Here is a 26,773-nt window from a genome sequence, read left to right on the forward strand (position 1 = left end):
TCCTATTGGGGGTGAGGAGGGGACATTTTCAGGTCGAAGTTACAAATTGATTTTTATGGTGAATTTTGAAGTGGAAGCGGGACGGGGCTAATGACGAAGGACAAATTAGTTTGGAGCTCTGTAAATTAGCAAAGGCATCTAAGTAGGTCTTTAGAAAACATCTTTACTCTTAGATTCAAGGTTTGCACAGCCACAGAAATTAGAAGATTGTTTGGTCTTCACTGGGGAGTATCCGATCCCGCACTCATATATGTACTGTTTCTAGAACTGGTAATTACACATATGTACTCTAATTTTTTTTTTCCAACAATTTTTTCTCTTGGTTTTAGAGAGATGGAAACATCGATGAGAGAGAACATCAATTGACAGCCTCTTGCACGTCCCCCCACTGGGGATCGGGCCCACAACCTGGGCATGTGCCCTTACTGGAATCGAACTGGTGACCTCTTGGTGCATGGGTCAAAGCTCAACCACAGCTACACCAGCCGGGTCACATGTATACTCTAGTAATTTGGACTAAGTAAGCCCAACAAAATAAATTGAACAAGTTTATAAGTTAATGAATTGACATTTAAAAGAAAAGCTACTGCCCTGCCTGAGGACCTGTTGGTTGCAGGTTTGATTCCTGGTCAAGGGCACGGACCTGCATTGCAGGTTCTATCCCCAACCCCAGTCAAGGTCATGCAGGAGGCAACCAATCAATGCATCTCTCTCACATTAATGTTTCTCCCTTCCTCCCTTTCACTCTATCTAAAAAAAAAATGGTCATCAATGGAAAAAATATCCTTGGGTGAGGATTAAAAAATAAGCCCTGGTCGGTTTGGCTCAGGAGTTAGAGTGTCAGCCTGCAGTCCAGAGAGACTCGGGTTTGGTTCCCGCTAAGGGTGCATACCTCAGTTGCAGTTTGTCCCCGGCCCTGGTTGGTCGTGCAGGTGGCAGCCACTCAATATGTCCCTTTCACGTCAATGTTTCTCTCTGTTCCTCTCTCTCCCTCCTACTCTATCTGAACAAAAAATGGAAAAAAATGTCCTCGGGTGAGGATTAAAAAAAAATAAAGGAGCCCTGGCCGGTTTGGCTCAGCAGTTAGAGTGTCCGCCTGCGGTCCGGAGAGGCCCGGGTTTGGTTCCCGCTAAGGGCATGTACCTCGGTTGCAGTTTGTCCCCGGCCCTGGTTGGTCGTGCGGGTGGCAGCCACTCGATGTGTCCCTTTCATGTCGATGTTTCCCTCTCTCTCTCTTCCTCTCTCCCTCCCGCTCTGTCTGTACAAAAAATGGAAAAGTGTCCTCGGATGAGGATTAAAAATAAATAAATAAATAAATAAATAAATAAATAAATAAATAAAGGAAAGCTACTAGTGATAACATGGTATAGTAATAATGGGCAATGCTGTGAGAATAACAAGTTATTAAAAGTTTTGGGGTTCAGCCCTGCTAGTGTGGCTCTGTTGGGCGTTGTCCCGTGCAGTAAGATGTAACATTCTGTTCCCAGTCAGGGCACATGCCCCTGTTGTGGGCTTGATCCTCAGTAGGGGGTGTGCAGGAGGGAGCCAGTTGATGTTTCTAGCTCTCCCTCTAAAAAAAATAAAATTGGGGCAGGGTTCAATCCCTTAATATAAATTTTTTGAAAGTCTTTATTGAAATTGAAAGAAGTCTTGATCCAGTCTCTCTTGAGATAATGCCATTAAAAAGGTCAGCTATTTACATGGTTGAACTTATAACAGTGGGGAAGGTGAGTAAAAGTCTTTAAATATATTACACTTTCTTTTTCTCAACTGACATGATCTTTTCCAAAAAAATATGATACTCAAATACCTACAACTCTGCTTGTCGTGGCTATTTGAGTACCCTGTTAAATTTGTAATAATCACTGCTTACCTCCTCTGTCCCCTTTTCTGGCTTTATTTTTTTCCATAACATTTAGCATTATAATCATAATTATATCATGTTTTGACTTATTATCTACTTCCCATTAGAATGCAAGCTTCAAAGGCAATACTATCACTAATGAATTATGACACGTCAGTGTGTTTTATGTGGTTCCATCTCTGCTTGTCTTGACAACTTTAGTTGTCTCTTTTCCATTGTTTGAAACAATGAATCCAGATACATCAAGGAAACATGGCTGAAGCAGAGTAAGCAAGGGAGAAAAGTAAAAAACAAAAAAGGTAGTCCGGAGAGGTAATTAGGGACCAGCTTGTATAGGGCCTTCCAGGCCATTTAAGACCTTTAGCTTTTATCTATGGGAAGTTATTAGAGGGTTTGAACAGATGGTGGAAGTAATAGGATTTATATACTAACAATTAATCTGCCTGCTGTGCTGACAAAGACTAAATGGGACCAAGAGCAGGAACAGAAACCAGATAGTGCAATAATTAGGGAAAATATAGTAACTTCGGCCAGGGTGGTAGCAGTGAAAGTGGTGATCGGATTCTAGATATACTTTGAAGATAGTTCCCAAGTGATTTGCCAGGGGAGTGTACATGAAACGAGAAGTCAAGGATGAAACATCTTACCTAAGCAACTAGAAATGAATTGCCATTAGCTGAGATGGGGAAAACTAGAATGAACAGGTTTGGGGATAGTAGAGGTCAGTGGCTCAGGAGCTTAGTTTGATATTTCTATTAGATATCCAAGTGAAGATGTGAAGTAAAGGAAGTTAGATGTATCATTTGGGTCCAGGAGACATCCATACTGGAAATAATGAATTTGAGAGCAAGATAGGGAAGGGGTCAAATGACAGCCATGGCACCTCAGCTTTTAAGAGGATGGGAGCTCCTGGCCAGTTTGGCTCAGCGGTTGGAGCAATGGCCTGCGGACTAGAAAGTCCCGGGTTTAGTTCCCGCTAGTAACTTAGGCCAGGGTGGTAGCAGTGGAGAGTCCCATCGGTTCGGTTTTGGCACGTACCAAAAAAAGAGAGAGAGAGAGAAAATTAAGAGGATGGGAGCTGAAGAGGAATGAGTAAAAGAGACGGAGCGAAATGAGGTTGCTGAGCCAAGGTTAACACCTGGTGCCGTTTTTCTGATGCAAACAAACGTAGTCACAGGTTGTACTTTGGAGCCAGAGTGGGTTGGAGGCTAGCTATGGAGGAGCCATTGAGAGGCTGCTTATCACTTGGCTTTGTGTCAAAGTGTCAGCCATGGAAAGCCTCGGCCCACCCCCTGGCAATGGGCAACGAGACACCTGATTGGTGGTTGCTCTCACAGCAGTCGGGCAAAGTGGACTTACTGTCCTTAGTTCATCCTCGCTTGATGTGTGCGTTGGTCGCCAGAGCTGTTTCATGCCTCGGGCATAAAAAAGAAAAGAAAAAAAAGAGTTCTATCCCAGGTTACATAATATGTTTCGAATCCAAATACTAGTTACTCAATTGTTCTCATTGTTAATGAGGTTAACTGAGGGTTGATCTATTTCTCTATTTAGAGAAGACTGCTTAGTCCAGTGGGGTAACATGTGGAATGAAAATTAAGAACAGTAAAGTTGATATAATAGTGGAGACCCTTTGGTGTCTTCATCAGAGGAATTACAATCAATTTTCAATGTTGAAGTATAGAGACATCATTAACATGCTTATAAAATGTATAACTAGAAAAGGGATTTGTTATTCCTAAGCCAACCATAATAATCACAACATTCAGATAAATAGAGAAACTTCCCAAATAGTGTGGCTGTGAAGGTGAATACCCAGCATCTCCTTCATCACATTGTAGGAGATAAAGAAATAAACAAAACAGAATCCTGTGCGACCCAAGAGAAAAATCTCAAGTTGTCAACTTCTCAGACTGGCTGGCCAGGATGATACCCTGCCACATGTTTCTGGGATCTCAACTAGCAATCTTGCCCTACAAAAGCTTTATCAATAAGTAAAAATCGCCCTGGATACAATGATTTGATGTAAAGTAAAACATTACTTGATGTAGGAAATACATATTTAAGAAGATGGTTCTGTGAAATCTTGTAATGAAAAATGTAGACTCATATAAATCATACATGGTAAATAGTGTTGAAGGTACTTTCTTGAGGAAATGTAAAATAAACGCCTAAAGTGACAGAAATACAAAATACTTGAGACATTTGTAATGTGATCGCCTTCTATGAAGATATGGTGAGCCCAAGTCATAGTTACTTCTGAGGGTAAAATTATGGGTGTATTTATTAATGATTTTAGTGAATTTAGCAGATTAATTCTGGTTGGTGGGCAAAGCCTTGGAAAGCACCTTTTCAAATGATTTAGTATTGTCTTCATCAGTAGCACTACAACATTATTAGATTTTGATGAATTATTCCTGTGTTTAGTCAGATTTGTTGTTGTTTTTAAACTTAGCTTTGTTGTTGAATGTATTACAGATGTCCCCCGTTTTTTCCCCCATAGACCCCCTTCTCCAATCCCACCCCCTTCCAGCCTTCCCCACACTATTGCTTGTGTCCATTGGTTATGCATATATGCATAGAAGTTCTTTGGTTTATCTCTTCCCATCCTCCCCCCCTCTTCCCAGTCTAACAACCAATCTATACTTCTTAATTCCTTCATCTTCTTCACCCATCCCCCAAACCCACTCCCATTTGGCCAGCAACAAAAAGTTCTCTGTATCTATGAGTCTGTTTCTGTTCTGCTTACTCATTTTGTTTATAGATTTAATTGTTGATAGACATGTATTTATTGCCATTTTATTCATATTTTTGTTTTTCTCCTTCAAGAGGACCCCTTAACATTTCATATAATACTGGTTTCGTGGTGATGAACTCCTTTAGCTTTTTCTTATGTAGGACACTCTTTATACATTCATCGATTCTAAATGATAGCTTTACAGGATAGAGTAATCTTGGTTGTAGGTCGTTGCTTTCCATCACTTTGAATAGCTCTTGCCACTCCTTTCTGGCCTGCAAAGTTTCTTTTGAGAAATCAGCTGACAGTCTTATGGGAACTCCCTTGTAGGTAATTATCTGCTTTTCTCTTGCTGCTTTTAAGATTCTCTCTTTGTCTTTTAATCTTTGGCATTTTGGTGATGATGTGTCTTAGTGTGGACCTCTTTGGGTTCATCTTGTTTGGGACTCTCTGTGCTTCCTGGACTTGTATGTCTGTTTCCTTCACCAAGTCAGAGAATGTTTCTGTCATTATTTTTTCAAAAAAGTTTTCAATTTCTCTCTCTCTTCTCCTTCTGGCACCCCCATGATGCATATGTTGGTACACTTGAAGTTGTCCCAGAGGCTCCTTCATTTTTGGGGTTCTTTTTTCTTTTTGTTGTTTTGATTGAGTGTTTTTTGCTTCCTTATATTCCAATCTGATGGTTTGTTTCTTGGCTTCACCTACTCAACTATTGATTCCCTGTAAGTTATTCTTTATTTCAGTTAGTGCATTCTTTATTTCTTACTGGTTCTTTTTTATGTTGTTGATGTTCTCACTAAGTTTCTTGGAGTTCTTCTTAAGTTCCCCAAAGGTCTCACGAAGTTCCTTGAGCATCCTTGTAACCAGTGCTTATCTCCATTTTATTTAGTTATTTTCCTTGACCTTTGTTCTGTTCTTTCACTTGGGACATGTTTCTTTGTCTCCTCATTTTGGTTGCTTCCTTGTGTTTGTTTCTATGTATTATGGAGAGTTGCTATGTCTCCCAGGCTTCGTAGGGTGGCCTATTATTGTAGGTGTCCTATAGGATCCAATGGCACAGTCTCCCTGATCACCCAAGCTGGGCTATATAAGGTGCACCCCTAGTGTGGACTATACACCCTTCTGTTGTATCTGAGTCTTGATTGCTGTTGGTACATCAATGGGAAGGATTTACTCAGGCTAATCTGCTCGCAGGACTGGCTGTGCCCAGTGACCACTGGTCTCTGACTCCCTTGGAGGATCATCAGTGCAGGGGCCCAACACACAGAGCAAGACTTACTTCATCAGGGCTCTGGTACCCCCTGAGTCCACTCACTGAATGTGTCATTTGTGGAAGTGGTTGGATGGTAGTGCTTTGATGTGGTCTGAAGCTGTCCATTGGGTGTGCTGGCTCTGGGGAAAGGTCAGCCACTGCCTGTGTTCTACCCGGGGCCACCAGGCATAAGCTACAAAGTGATCTGCAGATGGCTGCTTCTTGTACTGGGCTTGGAGGTGCCCAGGAAAAGCCAAGTTGTGAACCAAAGCTGGCTGCTTCTAGTGCCAGGCCTGGGGCCACTTAACGAGAGGTATGGGGCTGGCTGAGACCAGATGCTGCTTGTTTGAGAGATTTTAGGAAAACCTGAAGTAGGATCCTAGGCAGCCCAATCCCATGGTAAAGCCTTTGGAAACAGCCTGGGTGGGCCCAAAGGTTGGGTGAAGCAGGGCCTCAGGGAATCACCAGGGCGGTGCCAACAGTGTGAGTCAGGTTGCTAGAGTTTCAGATATGGCTGCCGTCTGCCGCCCCAGGGAAGGGCTCATCAAAGGAACAAAGGCCTCTGACAGCATGTCTTTCCAGGAGAAAGCTACCCCTCTAGCTCTCAGCCCAATGCCAAATAATTCAGTTCTTCCCCATATGTCTCTGGTGCCTTTCAAGCTGCCTCCCAAATGCTGGAGCCCAGAAGGAGCAAGTTCGAGTAAGTCTGTGAGTGGGCCCTTTAAGAGGCACTGCCTGGGGTTCCAGCAGCCTCAGCCTCCCTCAGCCTCAGTTCCTGCTGGTTTTCCAGCCAGAAGTGATGGGGACTTCTCTTCCTGGCACTGGAACCTTGAGCTGGGCACCTGGTGTGGGACAGGGACTCCTCAGTCCTCGGGGAGGACCTTCCCAGCCGAGGTATCCCTCCTGATTTTTGTCCCACTTGTGTGGGACCAGTCTGTCCATCTCTGTCCCTCCTACCAGCCTTGATGTGGCTTCTTTAATTTAGTAGTTGTAGGACTAACATTCAGCTTGATGTCAGGTGATTCTGAATGATGGTTGTTCTGTAGTTTAGTTGTAACTTGGTTTTTTGTTTTTCATCCTCACCCAAGGACTTTTTTGCATTTATCTTAAGATAGAGTGGGAGGGGGGGGCGGGTGGGGGGAGAGAAACATTGATGTGAGAGAGACACACCAAGTTGTTGCCACCCACACAACCCCAACCAGGGCCACAGACAAACCGCAACCGAGGTACATGCCCCTAGTGAGAACCCAACCCGGGGCTCTCTGGTCCATAGGTCGATGCTCTAACCGCTGAGCCAAACTGGCCAGGGTGTAACTTGGTTGTTTTTAATCCTCACCTAAGGATATGTTTCCATTTTTGTTCAGATACAACAGGAGGGAGAGAGGAAAAGAGGGAGAGAGAGAGAAACATCGATGTGAGAGAGAGACATCGACTGGTTGCCTCCCACACGACCCCAACCAGACCTGTTGACTGAACCGCAACGGAGGTATGTGCCCTTGACCAGAATCAAACCTGAGACTCATTGGTCCGCGGGTCGATGTCCTAGCTGCTGAGCCAAATGTGCCAGAACAATTTCTGTTGTTTTTTAAGGTAAATAAGTAGGCTTGTGTGTGATCAGTCATTTAGTGTTATCCTGTAGATATAGGCTTAGAAGAATAAACAGGTGCTTGAATTTCATGTTTAGTCCCTTCTACTCCATGAGGCTGCCCAAGAAGGCAATGCCAGTGGCCACTATTTCTGGCCCAGAGCCAGGCTGCGGACCTCACCTCATTCAGCTCTCACCTGAGGCTGCAGACTGAAGTTTCTGCTTTTCTCCCCTTCCTAACCTTCCTGTTGCTTCTCTCTTCCTTCCCCACTACCACCTTCTAGCACCACTTCATTAGGAACCAAGCCTAGCTGAAGGACAGTTATGTAAAAGCAGGTGACGTTTCCTGGCAGGTGTATTGGGACCAGAATGGGTCATGGAAGTTATTTCCATGAGAAACACCCTTTTCAAAATCAGTTACTTTGTTTCCAAATGTACTTTAATTAAATTAGTTTGATTTTTTGCATTTCTTTTTGTATTTGTATACTCAATGTCCAATTTGTGTGCCTGATCTAATCCCTGAGTAATGGGGAAAAAAAGTCACAAGAGATACATCTGTTTGTATAAGCATTCTTAACTTTGAACTGGCAGAAGGCTCAACAGTAACCATTACTGGGGTTTTGTCTTGCAAAGATGAAAAGATATATTTAATTTTGCTTTTAATAATCTAATATATTATCTTTCTGTCCTGCTAAAGGATAAATGAACCTCATGGATAGCACTGGTGAAGTTAAGAATTTGCCACGTAATTCAGATAAAATAAGTTTTTGACGTGTTAACTTTAAAGTGACTTTGAACTGTCCTTTTTCGTACAGTGGTAGTAGATACAAGACTATGTATTTGTCAGAACCCATGGAAGTGTATGCTCAAAGAGTTAATATTCCTGACCGAAAATTTTAAAAAAAATCAATTTGGATGGCAGGGAAGTCGGCTATGGCAAATGTAACTATTACAAATGTATGACACAGCACACTGAAGGGGATGCGGAAGAAAGGAACTGACCTAAATAACTTTGTAAAAAAGTGTTTTGATTAGATACTGTAAATATATGGACAAAAAGAGCTGTACACAAACATTTAACTCTGGTCAGTTGGTTTATCACAGAGTATGGATTATCAATTTTGAAACTATATTACATGTACTCTGGGGTTAAACAAATAAGTAAATATGTTGCAGATAACAAGCCAGTTTTCTTACTATTGGATAACTGAGTGTTGAGTTCTTTGATACCCCTCCCTCCAGGATGTGGGGCTAAATTCCCCTCTCTGGCAAGTGGGTGGACTTGGTAATTTTCTTCAAATGAATAGAGTATGGAAGAGAAAAATAGGTACTTTACATTAGAGACACCGAGTACACATCACCTTAACCAAGTAATCAAGATTAGCAATACCAGTAATTAGACATACCGATATTGTGTGTCCACTGACAGGCTCTGCTGAGAAGGGCACACCACTTTGACAACATTCTTTCCCCAAAATCTGCTACCTTGGCCTAATCATGAGAAAGCATCAGACAAACCCAAACTGAGGGACATTTAAAGGCATCAAGATCATGAAAGACAAGGAAAGGATAAGAGACTGTCACAGAAGATTGTCATAGAAGCCCTGGCCGACTTGGTTCAGCGGTTAGAGCGTTGGCCTGCGGTCCGGAGAGACCTGGGTTCGGTTCCCGCTAAGGGCATGTACCTCGGTTGCAGTTTGTCCCCGGCCCTGGTTGGGTTGTGCGAGTGGCAGCCACTCGATGTGTCCCTTTCACGTCGAAGTTTCTCTCTCTCCCTCCCACTCTAGCTGAACAAAAAATGGAAAAATGTCCTCGGATGAAGATTTAAAAAAAAAAAAAGATTGTCATAGAAGATTGAGGAGGTATGACAATGTAGTACATGAAATTTGATTCTTTTTTTTTTTTTTTTAATCCTCACCCGAGGATATTTTTCCATTTTTTGTACAGAGTGGGAGGGAGGGAGAGGAAGGGAGAGACAGACAGAAACATCGACGTGAAGGGACACATCGAGTGGCTGCCACCCGCACGACCAACCAGGGCCGGGGACAAACTGCAACCGAAGTACGTGCCCTTAGCGGGAACTGAACCCGGGTCTCTCAGGACCGCAGGCCGACGCTCTAACCGCTGAGCCAAACTGGCCAGGGCTGAAATTTGATTCTTGAATCAGAAAAGACATTAGTTGGAAAACTAGGGAAATCACAATGAAGTATGTAGTTCAGTTAATGTTTTGTACTAATATTAATTTCTTATTTTTGACCATTGTTCTAGGGTTATATAATATATTAACATTAGGGGAAGCATGGTGAAGAGGTATGGAGGAATTCTATTGGCAACTTTTCTGAAGACCTGAACTTATTTAGAAATAAGTCGGCCTTCTGAAAACAGGCTGATGAATTATTTTCCAAAACCATTGAATTTTTATTTTCTTCTGCAAATAACTTGCTTTGCTTTCCTTCACTCACCATGTCCTAAACCAAACTCATGCTCTTCCTCTGCCTCTCTTCCAAAACTGCTCCTCTCCTGTGCTCCTGTCCCAACAAGTGGCACTAACTAGCACACTCTCAATTGTCCAACGAGGAAGTTCAGAGTCATCCTTGACTTTTCCATCTCCCTCACTTCACAGTGAATTAACCACCATTCCTGAATATCTCCTTCATAGTCTTGAATTTCGTTTTCTTTTTGTCTTCCCCCATAGATTATACTCTCCATGGAGGCAAGGCACTGTCTGCCCCCTCTCCCCTTATGTGTTTCATGAGCCCAGTATAATGCCTGGTGCATAGCAGGCACTCTAAGCTTTGTTAAATAAGAGAATATATACATATTTTATTGTATCTTACAATTTAATGGCATTTTCACATCCCAATCCTTGTATGTGACATAGTGGGGTACATCTGTGCAGGGTGGGTTTACAGATGTGAGTGTGAAATGCAGAGTTTATTCTGGTGTTATTTATTATTGTATTATTTTCCATACAAACAACTGTAGACCTACTTTTGCCCCACCTTGTATACCTCATTTATTTATTTATTTATTTTATTTTATTTATTTTTTATCCTCACCCGAGGACATTTTTCGATATTTTGTTCAGATAGAATGAGAGGGAGAGAGAGAGAGAGAAACATCGACGTGAGAGCAACACATTGAGTGGCTGCCACCCACACGACCCAACCAGGGCCGGGGACAAACTGCAACCAAGGTACGTGCCCTTAGCGGGAACCGAACCCGGGTCTCTCCGGACCGCAGGCCAACGCTCTAACCGCTGAGCCAAACCGGCCAGGGCTCATTTATTTTTTATCTGTGGTCAAGTTTTAGAAATCAAGTGTGACCTCATTAAGAGAAGTTTCACCAAGTCCATTTCTTGTTCTGATTGCAGAAGTCATTAAAATGTCAGAGAATCACAGAATATCTGAGCTGGAAGGACTTGTGCAGGTTATTTAGTGCAAGGTTCTCATCCTATGAACAAAGACCTGAAGGTTCCAAGGGCCTGAGTGTTTTGATAAGTCCTACCATGAGTCCATTGACTGAGAGGGCATTTATTTCTATGTCCTAGGGAATTTGGAAGAAAGGGGAGAAAGAAAATCAGGAAAGTAATAGTAGCAGATCTATTATTCTATAGATCTCTGAAAGAAGAGTATCAAATTAGTAATAATCATAAGGAATGTATTCATTTTCATGCAGAATTTGTATTTAGACACTTAAAATTTTAATTATTTGGGGGAGGCATTAAGTTGCTTTTTTATATGAATTATTCTTTTCTTTTTTAAAAATATCTTTTTATTGCCCTGGCCAGTGTTGCTCAGTGGTTAGAGCATCGGCCTGCAGTCCAGAGAGACCCGGGTTCGGTTCCCGTTAAGGGCACGTACCTCCGTTGCAGTTTGTCCCCGACCCTGGTTGGTCATGTGGGTGGCAGCCACTCTATGTGTCCCTTTCACGTCGATGTTTCTCTCTCTCTCTCTCTCTTCCTCTCTCTCCCTCCCACTCTATCTGAACAAAAAATGGAAAAATGTCCTCGGGTGAGAATAAAAAAAAAGTTTTTATTGATTTCTTTCTTTTTTTTTTTTTTTAGAGAGAGGAAGGGAGAGCGAGAAACAGCGATGTGAGAGAAACATGGTTGGCTGCCTCCTGCACACCGCCTACTGGGGATAGAGCCTGTAACCCCATGTGCCTTGACTGGGAATTCAACTGGGACCTCTCAGTCCATGGGACGATGCTCAATCCACTGAGCAACACTACCAGGCTAATTATTTTTTCCTTAAAGAAGTTTGGGTTATGTGTTACTTAGGATCAGGGACACCAAAAGAAGCAAGAAGGAAAAGACACAGAAATGGGAAGAGGACAGTAGTGGGACGTGAAGGAAGAGGGTTTTGGAGGGGATAATGTAAAAGTATATAAAAGAGACCAATATGGGTTCTTAAAAAGACATTCAAGCTATTGATGATTGGAAATCGGTAGGAATACTAAATATCTCTATACTGTTGCGCATTCGCTTTCTCATATATAGCAACCTGTCAAGCATCCCCTGAGGGATTTGGGGATCCAAAGGCTTTTTATAGCTTTGCTTGCCGGGTATTTAGTTTTACTGCTGTTACTAATATCAACCCAATAACAACGGTAAATGTGGAATCCAATTCTTTTTGTCAGAATTTTTTTTTACGGAAGAGAATATTTAGTCAAAACAGTTACTGAACAGTAGAGCCAGAGCTGCCCGCAGTAGTGGAGCAGGTCCGCGCCGGGTAAATCCTGCCCCTGACCTTCCTCTAGGAGTCTTCCCGGCCGCTCCTTCCTCGGTCCTCCTCTTCCTTCTCGCTCGGTTTACGGGAAGAGAAGGCCAGGGGAAGCCCCAAACTCCTTCGGCCCCAGCCCATCGCAAGTGCAACTACCGCCACCCAGGAGCCTCGCCATCACCTACCTCCCTCTTCGCCTGCCTCTTCGGCTACAAGCAGATGCGCATTTTGATGGTTGGATTGGACTCTGCAGACAGGACGACCTTTCTGTATACCTGAAGTTAGAGGAGACAGTCACCACCATTCCTACCGCTGGTTTTAATGTGGAAACGGTAGAATATAAGAACATTTGTTTCACAGTAAGGAATGTTGGTGGTCAAGATAAAATAAGGTCTCTCTGGAGGCATTACTTCCAGAATACCCAGGGTTTATTTTTGTGGTAGATAGTAATGATGGTGAAAGAATTCAGGAAGGAACTGAAGAGCTGAGAAAAATAAAAAAATAATAATAAAAAAAAATGTTTCAGGAAGATGAGTTGCAAGATGCAGTGCTGCTGCTTTTTGCAAACAAACAGGATTTGCCAAATGCTATGGCCATCAGTGAAATGACAGATAAATTGGGTCTTCGGTCTCTTGGTAACAGAACATGGTATGTTCAGCCACTTGTGCTACACCAAGAACTGGTTTGTATGAGGGACTTGACTGGCTGTCAGACGAGCTTTAGAAACATTAAATGAGCCCTGGCCAGTTTTGCTCAGTAGTTAGAGCATCGGCCCTTGGACCAAAGAGTCATGGGTTTGATTCAGTCAAGGGTATGTACCCCGGCTGTGGATTGGTTCCTGGCCCTGGTAGAGGTGGTAGGGGAGGCAACCAATTGATGAGTCTCTCTCACATCAATGTTGCTCTCTCTCTCTCTCCCTCCCACTCTGTCTGAAAATAAATGGAAAAATATCCTCTCGTGAGAATAAAAACAAAACAAAACAACAAAAATAATAAATGAAACTGGATATCTAACCAAGGACATGTTTGATAGAATTGGTCTAGGCTTGTCACAATAAAATTAGTTTCCATCTTTTTTATTAAACAGTATCTGAGACTAGTATGGACAGAGGATTACAGTATTTAAACTTATTATGTTGCCAATTTTATAGATTACCAAGTATAATGTTGCACTTTAGCAATATGCTTGGTTTTAAAGAAATTCTTCTTAGCTTGGGAAGAAAAGTATCCCCCCTTTTTTTGGTTTTTTGGGTTTTTTTTTGTACGTACCCCCAGTGTGAACCGAACCCAGGACCTCTGGTCTGCAGGCCAACGTTCCAACCACTAAGCAAAACCAGCCAGGGCAAGTATCCCCTTTTAATTTTACTTCCCTGAAGCCTAAATGCCTGGACTTAGCTATTGTGACACCTTTAAATAAATCGGTTTTGAATGTTTTTTGAGCCCACAACAAATAATGTTTTTAAGTTATCCCCTTGCTACTTTACCTATATCTTTATCACTCCTGGGACAGTCTGCTGATTTAAAAACAAAATGTAGCATTTCATTTGTATTTATTTTTCTTCCTTGCCAAAAAGATTTTCTAATAGTGCTTGTATCAGCCAGAGAAATTCTTCAAAACACTATTGAGATTTCTTGCATTGAGGAACTTATTTTTCCTCCTATTATTGACTCTTGGCTTCCATCAGCTAAGTTTACCTTGGTATGGTATGTATTCTGTGCTGGAAGCAAAAATTCATATTGAGATCATTTTTAATACCCAGCAGAATGTCTGTCTTTACATTGTATCTTTTTTATGTTACATGTTGCTTTTGGTATCAGCATGACTCTTTGCCCAGTATATGATAGTTCTGCTGATATTTTATTGTTTATCGGTGAACATATCTTACGAGTTTTTGGAAAACTCATTAGACTCAAGTGAATAAGTTTTTTTCATAACCCATTTGAAATTATTCCTAATAAAATAATAAAGTATGGCCCAGCCAGTGTGGCTCAATGGATTGAGAGTCGTCCCATGGACTGAGAGGTCCTGGTTTGATTCTGGTCAGGGCACATGCCCAGATTGTGGGCTCGATCCCCAGTAGGGGGCATGCAGGAGGCAGCTGATGGATGTTTCTCTCTCACATTGATGTTTCTAACTCTCCCTTCCTCTCTCTCTCTCTCTCTAAAAATAAATAAGTAAATAAAAATTAAAAAATATTGTTGGGCATTGTTTTTAAAACATGATAAAATATGTAAAAATATTACTGACTTTCTTTTTGAAACGAGAGAGATAGAGAGAGCACACACTCAAAGATGAGTTACATAGCTGAATATAAAATTTCATTTAGTTATGAGGCACGAAGAGTCTTGCTCTTGAAAAGAAATCAATTCATTTATTCATTCATGCATGCATTTTTTCATTCATTAAAAAGTTATTGAGTAATGTACTTATTAAGTGATTTAACTTATGGGACTTGAAGAATGACTGAGCAAAAAAGTAAAATTATATGATAAAAACACAAATAATGTCATTCTCTTCTCTAAAACTCTCTATGGCTTTCCATTACACTTAGAATGAAACTTACATTTCATTTCCATAGCCAAAAGTCCCTGCATGATTGAACCTCTGTCTTCATCTACTTTATGTCCTAGCACTCTCCACCTGCCTTTATGTTTCCTGATTATATCTGCTAAGTGAGTTTCCACCTTAAAGCCTTGTTTTTGACATCTTGGAATGCATCCACTATGCCTCTTGTGTGTGTGTGTGTGTGTATGTGTGTGTGTTTTTAATCTTTGTAACTCAAACTTCAGACAATGAAGTATGTCCTCATTAATTCTTCCTTCTGTACAGAATGTTCCGCATTCCTGCTCCCCCATATTAAGTCTGATGTCACTCTCCAGAGGAGCCTTCCCTGACAAACTCATTTGAATAGACACATCACCATGATAAGTTATCACGATCTGCAGTTATCATGTTCACTTATTTGTTTGCTTGTTTTTATCTGTCTCTCTTCATTAGCATGCAAGGTCCATGAGAGCAGGGACTTTGTCCTGTTCACTCCTGTATCTCCAGAGCCTAGAGCAGTGTCTGACACATCATGCAGTCAATAAATAATATCTGTCCTGAAAGATGAGGTTTGCATGTGAAATATTAAGCTCACTGATTCAAAGTTGAGGCTCAACAAACATTAAATTTCTTTTCTTCCCATTGATGAGACTATTCAGTTTAGTCCCTTGATCATCAAATATCACATACATATCATCTTGGATGTCAAGGATATCACCTACTATTATTCAAAAACAGATAGTAAAGGAGTAATAACAGTGTGGGAGGTATTCTCTTTTTATTCCTCCCAATCTACACTCCACTCTGCCACTCTAATGTGTCCCCACAGACACACAGCCTTTTAGGACTTCAAAGGATTCCCTTTTTCTCTGGCTGGGCTTGCTCAATGGGAAGTACCATCAGGAGATCGGGAAGTAGAAGGGCGGGGTTCTCTTGACTGAGTCCCCTTGCAGAACCTTTATGTTCCTGTTGGGCAGCCCTCTCAAAGGGGGCAGGCAGGCAGTGGTCACCATTCCTTCATGCCTGATGATGTTACATCCCCTGGTGCTTTCCCTTAACCCTGCTCACACCTTTGTATATAGCCCTCATTAAAATCTCCTCAATCAGCCCAAATGGTGTGGATCAATGGTTGAGCATTGACCCCATGCATCAAGAGGTTGCTGGTTTGATTTCCGGTCAGGGCACATGCCCAGGTTGTTGGTCAAATACCCGGGGGAGGGGGGGACATGCAGGAGGTGGCCAATTGATGTTCTCTCTCATCAAAGTTTCTAGCTCTCTCTCCCTCTCCCTTTCTCTTTAAAATCAATAAAGAAAATGAATAAATAAGTAAATAAATCTCAATCACTGACAAGTGCCATTCCTCAAAATGGAATACCTATCTGTTTCCTGGTAGACCTCTGACTGATAAAGACAGAATGAGGAAAAGTGGCAGAACTAACGCATGGTCTTCAGCAACACAAAAGCAACAAGGAAAGAAGAGCCATGAAGCGACTAGCATGGACGATGGGCCAACATGTGCAATGTTTTGTCATCTCTTTTTGCGTCTGTGGATCACTAGCTTCTGAGGTTGGGTTCTCTAGAAGCAGATGCTGAGACAGAGTTTAAAGTTCAGGGATCAACCCTTATGAAAGGAATGGGGAGAAACCAGGATTGGGCAGAGGGGAAGTTGAACTGCAACGTAGGTTCCGTAAAGCTTCAGTCAATCCAGTAGGGAACCCTAGAGCGGGGCGTGCCTTTCAGAATGTCCCACATTAGGCTGAACTGACCCTGCCTTTGTACTCCCTTGTTATTTACTCACTGGATTCACTAGATCACCCAGGAAGGGGCAGTCTCTGCAGCTGAGGTAGATAGACCTTGAGGTAACTGCCAGCCAGAGCCTGTCTGCTAACTGCACCCCTTGAAGCTGAGCAGAAAGTCTTACCTTGAAGTAGGGATGTTAAGGGCCATTCTCCAAGTCTTTCATACCAGTTTGAATTTCATTCTCTCCCGGGCCTCATCTCTCACTGTGCACATGTCTATTATGGGAACTGTTTCCAACTGTCTAGTGCCCCCTTTCTGGTGAAAAAAAAAACAAAGATACTCTTGTTTAATCAGTTCAGCTAATCCCAAGTATCTTCTAATAAAATGTCTATATTTTATAAATTACCAGCTAGTTGAAGGAAATATGTTTCTACTTTAGGAAACCTGAGGTATTAAGAGAGAGGATAGTAACATAGTGTCAGAAATAATATCACCAAGCAGTAGAAGAGCAGTCTTCACAATTATGTCTTTATATTCTCATGGAAAGAGTTATTCTGCAATATTATCTCTAAGATACTTAACATGTGTGTGGCTTAGATGATTTCTCCTTTAGCTTTATGTAGCAGGTAGTCTTACCTCCTGCATGGTTTCTGAAGACTGCCATAACCTTCCAAATCCATATTCCTGACTGAGTGTTGCCATGAAGTCTTCCTCAGCAGCAGGATTACATTTTAATATTAATACAACACTTGGTCTGTAAAATGAATCAGCAATCAGATAGCTGCCTAAGTGAATATGACTTTTTTTTTTTAATTGATTTCTTTTTTTTTTTTTTTTTTTTATCCTCACCCGAGGACATTTTTCCATTTTTTGTTCAGGCAGAGTGGGAGGGAGAGAGAGGAACAGAGAGAGAGAGAAACATCGATATGAAAGGAACACATCGACTGGCTGCCACCCACACGACCAACCAGGGCCGGGGACAAACTGCAACCGAGGTATGCGCCCTTAGCGGGAACCGAACCCGGGTCTCTCCGGACTGCAGGCCGACGCTCTAACCGCTGAGCCAAACTGGCCAGGGCTAAATTGATTTCTTAGAGAGGAAGGGAGAGAGAGATACAAACATTGATGTGAGAGAGAAACATCCATCAGCCAATCTCGCACGCCCCCCACTGGGGATTGAGCCCACAACCGGGGCATATGCCCTGACCAGGAATCAAACCGGGACCTCCCAGTCCACGGGACCACGCTCAGTACACCAAGCCACACCGCTTTGCAGCAACCACAAATCCTCTAATTGTTATTGAGTTTATTGACTATTAACTATCCTATACCTATCTATGTAAAAGAAATATGTGTCTATTATTTTACTTTTTATCCAATCCCAGAGCGCCCCTTTCCCTCCCAGTTTTGCTTTCTCCCGCCTTCCTAATCTATCATGTAACCCACTTATGTCTTTGCTTTTGATTGTAAGGTATAAAATAGGGGACAAAACTGCCATTCTCTGGAGCAATATCTCAATCCCTTGAGATTTTGCTTCCCAACAATTGTCAATGGTTTGGCTCAAATAAATTTACAAACATTTTTCATAGGTTAAAATGTTTCTTACATTGATACTAAAGACATAAAATCTTTTATCTGAGAGAACTGGCTTCTTTGTAATTACTGATTTTGGAAAACAAACAAAAATCACATTTCCTTTTTTCTAGGATTTTGAAAGTCAAAGTCCGTCACTTCAGCTTGCTCATGTGCTGGGTATTTGCCTGTTTATGGCGGGCACTAGAGGGGTGTGGTATCATACAAGTGCTGCATTCTGCAACCACACACACACTGGAAGCCCAAACACAGGGAAAATCTTTTCTCAAGGTTGAAATATGACAACTGTGGTTCCAAAAATTTACTGAGATTTGGTGTTTTACACAAAAATTCTCAATATAGGGCTTTGATCCCTTATAAGCAACAATAACAAAATCAAATAACTTGATTTACATAGCTTTATTGTTATTGTAAAAGGATATGTGCTTACTGATTTTTTTTTTTTTTTAATCCTCACCTGAGGATATTTTTCCATATTTTGTACAGACAGAGTGGGAGGGAGAGAGAGGAAGGGAGAGAGAGAGAGAAACATCGACGTGAAGGGACACATCGAGTGGCTGCCACCCGCACGACCAACCAGGGCCGGGGACAAACTGCAACCGAAGTACGTGCCCTTAGCGGGAACCGAACCCGGGTCTCTCCAGACCGCAGGCCGACGCTCTAACCGCTGAGCCAAACCGGCTAGGGCCTTACTGATTTTTTAAAAGAAAGTAAAAAACTATAGAAAACTATGAAGAAGAAAGTGAATAAAAGCTGAATCACATTACATACTCCCATGGTATGAAGGAGGATTCTTCAGACATCTCTATCTTTCCACATACGGAAATATGCATACAATTTTCAATACATGGAATAATACTGTACCTGCTGTTTCTGGACTAGTACTGTTGCAGATGAAGTAGTAGACATCATTCTGTGGCAGATGACTTGATTCTTGATAGGAAAGCCTACTGGTTACGAGTAGGGAGAGTCATAATAGTTCCTAGGTTTAAATTTCTTCTCTACTCACTATGTGATGTTGGGCAAGTAATTTAACCCTTCTCTATGTACCTCAGTTTCTTTATATACAAAATTACTTAATTGGAGAGTTGGCGTGAGGGTTAAATCAGATCACGTTTAAGTGTTTAAGACAGTACCTGGAACATAATGAGTACTTACTACATTTTAACTATTATTCTTATCTAAATACAAGTGTCAACTTTATGGTGACACTAAAGTTTTTTAAAAATATAAAAGTGGAGTTCTGGTCAATGTGGCTCAGAGAGGTCACTGGTTCGATTCCAGGTCGGAGCACATGACCAGGTTGCAGCTTTAATCCCCAGTAGGGGGCGTGCGAGAGGCAGCTAATCAATGTTAAAATCTCTGTCTCTTGCTCTTTCTTTAAAATCAATAAAAACACACAAAATATATATATATGAGTGGAATATTTTTTCAAATAACTTTCATCATGATTTTTCAAAAACCATTTTATTTATTGATTTATTTTTAGAGAGAAAGAAACATTGATTTGTTGTTCCACTTATTTGTGCATTCATTGTTTGATTCTTGTATGTGTCCTCAGCAGGAATCAAGCCCGAAACCTTGGATTATTAGGATGACACTCTAACCAACTGAGTTACCAGGTCAGGGCAAAATCCTTTTTTTCACATAAATTACTACTGCTTCTATCTGTAAACTATACTTTTTCCACTGATGCTGATAGTAACATGCAATAGATACTGTTTGTACTTACTGACTGATTTACCTGAGATTTTTTATTTTTTATTTTTGTGGTGGTGGGGTGGTGGTGGTGGGGGTGACAGGGGGGTGGGGAGTGTGGGGTGATGGGGGATGGGGAAGTGTGGGGGAGGGGTGGGGTGGAGGGGGTGGGGTAGGGTTGTGGTGGGTGATGGTGGGAGGGTTAGGTTTTTACCTGAGATTTTAACAGAAACAGGTTAACTACATTTTTGCGGGGAGGCCTGTTTAAGAAATGTTGAATACAATGTGCCTTTAAGTGAACACTATTTTACACGGTCCACCTTTATCAGACATGAGTCCAACTAAAAATCCCTATTAATTATTAAACCCCTATGTATTATCTAGATACCTGACACTGCAGATTGAGAACAGAGAGTGTTTGTCTCTCAAGCTAAGCCTAAACACTGGCGGAAAAATGTAGTTATCAAGAGGTTAAGAAACCTACAGCTTTTTCTCTGCTATTTAGTAGAGAGAGTAGGGTATTCTGTTTTGGCTGGTGTAGCTACAGCCTAAATCAGTTTAAACCTTGGTTGGGATCCCTGCTTGTTTTAGCATGGCGCAGATTGGAATTCACGGAATCGTCCTTTTGGTTTTTTCTCTGACAAAGTGTCTGGAAGGCACAAAACTGCTGGCGGACTTTAAAAAATGTGCTGACTTGGAATGTGAAAGTAAGTTTTCTTTTCTTTCCTTCTCTTCCTCTTAAGCGGAGGCTCTGAAATGACCTAAAAATGTTATTGTAGACCTGCATGATAAAAGTGAGCATTGATATCATTGAAAAAATATTTGCAATTATAAAGTATAGTTCAGTATAAAAAGGAAATGCTGGAGCAAAGCCTTTTGTGATAGCTTTTATTGTAAATATACAAGTGGGCAAAGATTAACCTGATATATAAATATATTAGAAATTATGACAATATTAATTCAGACCTCAAATAAATGAATCAGTACTTTTACTATTTTTAAGATAAATATAATTGATTTTCATTTTAAAAGATCTTAAGCTATTTGATGGGTAGTTCTTGATTTAAGAAGCCCTTGTGATGTTTAGTTTCTATTTCACAATCAGAACTTTCTGATTCTCATGAGTTTTATAAAAATGTTTTCATTTCAAATCATCAGGATTTACCATCTAAATTTTATCAACCAATAATTTGTGTTTACTTGTTATGTAAAAATATTGAAATCAGTGTTAGAAGTATATCATTTTATTTATATCCTTGAATATTAAACTATCTTCTACAAAGAAAAATTAATTTTATTTTATTGCTTAAGAGCTTAATTTATTCTGTTATTAGCATTCTGGTGCAAAATGAATTCCAGACAGTAAACTGGTGATCTAGTATAAAAAAAAAAAAAAAAAAGAATTCCATCCCAATATATCATAATTGCTTTAAATAAGTTCTATCTCTTCAGTATGTGAGAATTATTTCTGATTTGTAACATGTAAATTAAAAATGGAAAACACTATTAGTGTAAACAGACAATTTATAAGTAAATTTGTTTATGAATAAACATTTCCCTTAACTATTTGGATATGTAATTTAATATAAAGAGGTTTACTAGATGATGTTATATAATAGCAATAATCTTCCCCCCCCTTTTTTTAAGATTAAAATGACATTTTATAATGACAAAAAATGAAATTCACCAGGAAAATAAAGCATTCTAAATTTCTATGCTGTTAATCACATTGTCTCAAAATATACAGAATAACTAAAAGGAGAAATAGTCAAATCTACATTCATTGCTTGTTTAACACACTTCACTGTTTAACACACTTAGTACCTAATAGAATAGCCAAGCCAGGGAAAAAAAAGTATGGATATGAACAATTTGAACAAAATGATTTAAAAACATGATCTTAGGACATATAAATACACTGAATTCAACAATTACAGAATAGACATTCTTTTTTTTTTCTTTTCTTTTTTTTTTTTTTACCAGGAGTCTGGGGAGTCCAGCTGTCCATTGTTATTTATTTATTTATTTAGGTCTCTTTTTTAAAAATATAATTAATTTTTAAAATACAGATGTTCCTTCTTTTCCCCCCATTTGACACCCTCCTCCCCAATCCTACCTCCCCCTTTCTGTTTTTTAAACCTTATTTTAGTGTCCCTTGGGGCCAGACACAGAACATGAAATGGGAACATTAAAATTTATAATGTTATTTAGCCCTGGCCAGTTTGGCTCAGCGGTTAGAGCGTCGGCCTGCGGTCCGGAGAGACCCGGGTTCGGTTCCCGCTAAGGGCACGTACTTCGGTTGCAGTTTGTCCCCGGCCCTGGTTGGTCGTGCGGGTGGCAGCCACTCGATGTGTCCCTTCACGTCGATGTTTCTCTCTCTCTCTCCCTTCCTCTCTCTCCCTCCCACTCTATCTGTACAAAAAATGGAAAAATATCCTCGGGTGAGGATAAAAAAAAAAAAAATTTATAATGTTATTTTAACTTTAATTGCATGACTTAATTAAAATGTTTTACATGTTAGTATAATTATAATAGTTAATTTGGTAATATACATTACGTTTCGTGTTAAGTCTAGCATATATGGTTATGACCATTCATAGTTATTCATACTATGTGCTGGGTCTGGGTGGGGAGTTGTATCTAAGTGGAATTAAATTAAATGTAAGATAAGTTTCTTGACCTCCAGGAATTTTCATTCTAGTGAATAGTGACAAAACAAGTCAATATTAAACAAAAATACTGATACAACAAAAATATTAGGTAATATTGAAGTTCAGAGAAGGGGTAGAGTATGCAAGATCTAATAGGGATACGTCATAGAGAAAGTAGGCATGAGTTCACCATGAAAAAAAAACTTAAGGGTTTCTAAGTATTGAAATAGAGGAAAGAGAGGCTCAGGACTTGAAAGGTGGTTATTACAGTGAAAAGAACCTCCATGCAAATCTAACTCCACCATTTATCTTTTTTTTTAAAGAGATTTTTCTTTTTTCTTTTTTCCTTTATTGATTTTAGAGAGAGGAAGGGAAAGGGAGAGATAGAAACATTGATAAGAGAGAACATTGATTGGCCACCTCCTGCATGCCCCCCACTGGGGATTTGGCCCACAACCTGGGCATGTGCCCTGATCAGGAATCGAACCAGCAACCTCTTGGTGCATGGTTTGACGCTCAACCACTGAACCACACCTGCCAGGCTAGCTCCATTTATCAGACCAACTCTCTGAGACTTAAATTTCATTTATTAGACCGGGATGAGATTATTTACATCATAGTTCTGTTTTGAGGATTTAACAGAATAAAGATGTTAAAGAGCTTATCAAAGTGCCTTGAACATATAGATACCAGGAAAAACACTAATTATATTTTCTTTCGTTTCTCTATTCACTGGAGAATGATAATGGCATATTCGGAGGAGATTAACTGTAAAGGAATAAGAGGAAGTCACTTTAAATAAGAAAGGAAGACCAGGTTATGGGCAGCCTTTGATATTGAGCCAACGAGTTTTGAATTGATTCTGTGTGCAGTAGAAAGTCAAGTCTGTGTAGGTTTCTGAGGTCATAAATGATATGAAGAAATTAACATTTGGAAATAACAGAGGATGGATTGGTGGAGGGCAAGATGAGAGAGAGAGAGAAATGACATTTTAATCTAAACTGTGTTTTTCTTTACATGTCTACATAGCTTCAATATGCAGAGTCTTAGCCATGAGAGATTACAGAGGACCTGACTGCCTATATCTGAACTTCACTAAGGGAGAAGAAATATCTGTTTATGTTAAACTTGCAGGAGAAAGGGAAGATTTATGGGCAGGAAGTGTAAGTATCTAATCTTAAAAATTGAATGCGGGATAAATGGTCAGCTTTCACAAGGACGCCTGCTTTTCACTTCTAAATGAACTTTAAGGACTTGAAAGCACTTTATATATGTATCTATTAAAAACCCTTAACATATATAAAAATTTTAAAAATTTCTTTTCTGTATTGATTTTAGAAAGAGAGGGAGAGAGAGATAGAAACATTGATGAGAGAAAACATTGACTGGCTGCCTCCTGCATGCCCCCCACTGGGGATTGGGCCCACAACCTGGGCATGTGCTCTGACCGAGAATCGAACCAGCGACTTCTTGGTGCATGGGTCAACGCTTAACCAGTGAGCCACACTGGCCAGGCATATTAAAAAACTTTTTTTATTTATTGATTTTAGAGAGAGAGAAGAAGGGAGGGGCAAGAGAGAGAGAGAGAGAGAGAGACATTGATTGGTTTCCTCCCCCCATCCTCCTGCGTGACCCCGACCCGAGGTACCCTGGGGATCAAACCTGCAACCCAGGGATGTACCCTTGACCAGGAATCAAACCTGATACCCTTTGGTCCATAGGACAATGCTCTAGCCACTAAACCAAACTGTCCAGGGCTAGCATACACAGTTTTTTAATGTAAATTACATATTTACTTGGAGAGACTTCACAGGTGCCCACGGAGGTTATGGGATGACTAGGCAACCCCAGCCATCTCTTGGTGCTGCAAATGGCCAGGTTTAGGAGAAATTGGGAAATTTCAGTTAATCAGATTAAAATACTTATCATTATGAGCAAATAAAGAACTGAATTGTTATTGAAAATATTCTCAGATAGCCTAGAGAAACGTTTTCATGGGGGGGGGGGGGAGAATGGGATAGCCTTTTATTTGGCCCACAGTCCCATTACACTGAAATTCCTAGAAGCCAGAACCATCTCTCTGGTTGAAAAATTAATCATGTCAGTTGAAAATAGGTTTGTATCTTTGACTATATCATTATGCTTTATAATGAAAGGATGCTATGATTAGCAATTTTACTTTCAAGTTGAATAAGCATGACCAACCTGATACATACATCATTTCTATATGACATATGCATCAGATCCTTCCCTTGTGTGGCTTCTGTGATTACTATTTGAAGGATCAAATTCTGTTTGGATCTGTCCTGCTTTTTGGCATTAGGGTCTGTATGACTGAAACTCTGAACATCACTAGCCAGAACTGTTTGCCTGGCCTCTGCAAATCCCAATATTCCTTACCACTTATGGTCCCTTAAACATGCCAGTCTATATTTTGAAAGTATTGGAGGCACTCAATGCAGCTATAAAAAAAAAAAAAATGACATAGTAGGCATCATAGTAGAAAGGGAAGCATTCTTTCTTGTTTACTATGTGTGAAAATGATAGTTCTGCACAAAAGCAGTGTGCGATATGTGGAGCCAGGGTGAAGTTTCAAGCACACTTAGGTTTGTGCATTATGTGTTTCCTTCAGGCAAATAACTGTTGAAGGAACCACACTGTAGAGTTCACCCACAGGCTGTCAGTTTTCAAACAGTTGCAGCTACTGCCAAGCGGAAGAATCACAATGGAAGTGTAATAGTTCTGGATCAAATGAGGAAAAAAATATGGTCTTTAAACCTTAATAGAGAGAGGAAATGGGTTGAGAATGATTGTGTGAAGCCTTCAGTCTCAAGGGACATCCTACATGTGTGTCAGCTGGATTAGGAGGATCTCTGTTGCCAAGGTAGCCCCGGAAAAGTTACATGGAACCAAATTTTCCCTGGAGGACTCATAGATCTTTACTATCTTGATGAATCTCTCTTGGCCCTTCCGAGTTGAAATCTTTTACCTGATTTTGACATCCCGAAAATGCAGAATATGTCACAGCTTCATCTAGCGTGGTTGCTCCCACCATTCCCTAGCTGTTTGATATCCCGTTTGCTAGTGGTCCACCTGCACAGGAAGGGTCATTAAGGAACACAGAAAGGAAGAAAAGGAGTATATGGTGTGGTTTTCCCTCTGAAGTTTGAAAAAAAAAAAATGGCATTTTACAGCTTTGCTCTTGGTTCTCTCAAATTAATGCTGTTTCTTTTGAATAGCAAAAGGAATATGATTTCACTCACTTTCTTTTACATGGCAAATGAAAGCCAATTAATATTTGTGATTGGAAATTGTTGAAAGCCAAGGACACGGGGCAAAATTAAATTCAACAGTTATTATTGCTTTGATCACTCTTCCTTGCTAATCTTTGTTCTTCATTTTGGTAGAAAGGAAAGGATTTTGGATATTTTCCCAGGGATGCAGTCCAGATTGAAGAGGTGTTTATATCTGAGGAAATTCAAATACCAACTAAAGTGAGTAAATTCATTATGATTATTAATTGAATTTAAAATTTCTTGGCTAAAATAGTATTTTGAAGTATAAATGCCCATTGATTATGTATGTTTTATAGTGAACACATAAAATAATTGGTCTGAGAACTCATTTAAACAATAGTTTGATTATGTGAATAAAATTGGGTAAGACAGCGCTAGCCAGGTGGCTCAGTTGGTTGGAGCGTTGTCCCATACACTAGAAGCTGGAGGGTTTGGTTCCCAGTCAGGCACACACCCAGGTTTCGAGTGGGATCCCCAGTCAAGGCATGTACAGGAGGCAACTGATCAATGTTTCTCACTCACATCAATGTTTCTCTCTCTCTAAAAATCAATTAAAAAGAAAATAAAACATATCCTTGGGTGAGGATTAAAAAAAAATGGGTAAGAAAGTTATGACAGCCCTGGCCTGTTTGGCTCAGTGGTTAGAGTGTCGGCCTGTGATCCAGAGAGACCCGAGTTTGGTTCCCGCTAAGGGCACGTACCTCATTTGTCCCCGGTCCTGGTTGGGCCCTGTGGGAGGCAGCCACTCGATGTGTCCCTTTTATATCGATGTTTCTCTCTCTCTCTCTCTGAACAAAAAATGGAAAAATGTCCTTGGGTGAGGATTAAAAAAAAGAAAGTTATGACAGGCAAAGCTTTTGCTTTCTGAACAATTAACAGACAAGCTGTAGAGTATAGTGGTTAAGAGTACGGGTTCGAGAATGGACTGAGTTCAAAGCTTGACTCAGCCACTTAATAACTTTGTGGTCTTGTGGGCCTTACTTTTCTCATCTGTAAAATGAGGATGATGATTATAATATAGTGCTACCTCATACATTTAACAATATGTATATATGTGTGTATTTATTGACATTTTAGAGAGAGAGGAAGGGA

General features: G+C 40.5%; 1 protein-coding gene and 1 pseudogene across 1 annotated transcript in view; both read left to right on the forward strand.

The window, feature by feature from the left end:
- The first annotated feature begins 1,673 nt into the window (after window positions 1-1,673).
- On the forward strand, window positions 1,674-12,882 carry LOC118615334 (annotated as a pseudogene).
- A 6,732-nt stretch (window positions 12,883-19,614) lies between these two features.
- MIA2 (MIA SH3 domain ER export factor 2) overlaps window positions 19,615-26,773 on the forward strand; it is a 108,720-nt gene continuing 101,561 nt past the window's right edge. The window contains 4 exon segments of the mRNA XM_036259361.1: window positions 19,615-19,658; window positions 20,326-20,441; window positions 23,415-23,548; window positions 25,793-25,879. Of these exon segments, the coding sequence (XP_036115254.1) occupies window positions 20,327-20,441; window positions 23,415-23,548; window positions 25,793-25,879 (336 nt within the window). The 5' untranslated portion in view covers window positions 19,615-19,658; window position 20,326.

The sequence above is a fragment of the Molossus molossus genome, unplaced genomic scaffold, assembly GCF_014108415.1.
Source record: "Molossus molossus isolate mMolMol1 unplaced genomic scaffold, mMolMol1.p scaffold_m16_p_1, whole genome shotgun sequence".
NCBI lineage: Eukaryota > Metazoa > Chordata > Mammalia > Chiroptera > Molossidae > Molossus > Molossus molossus.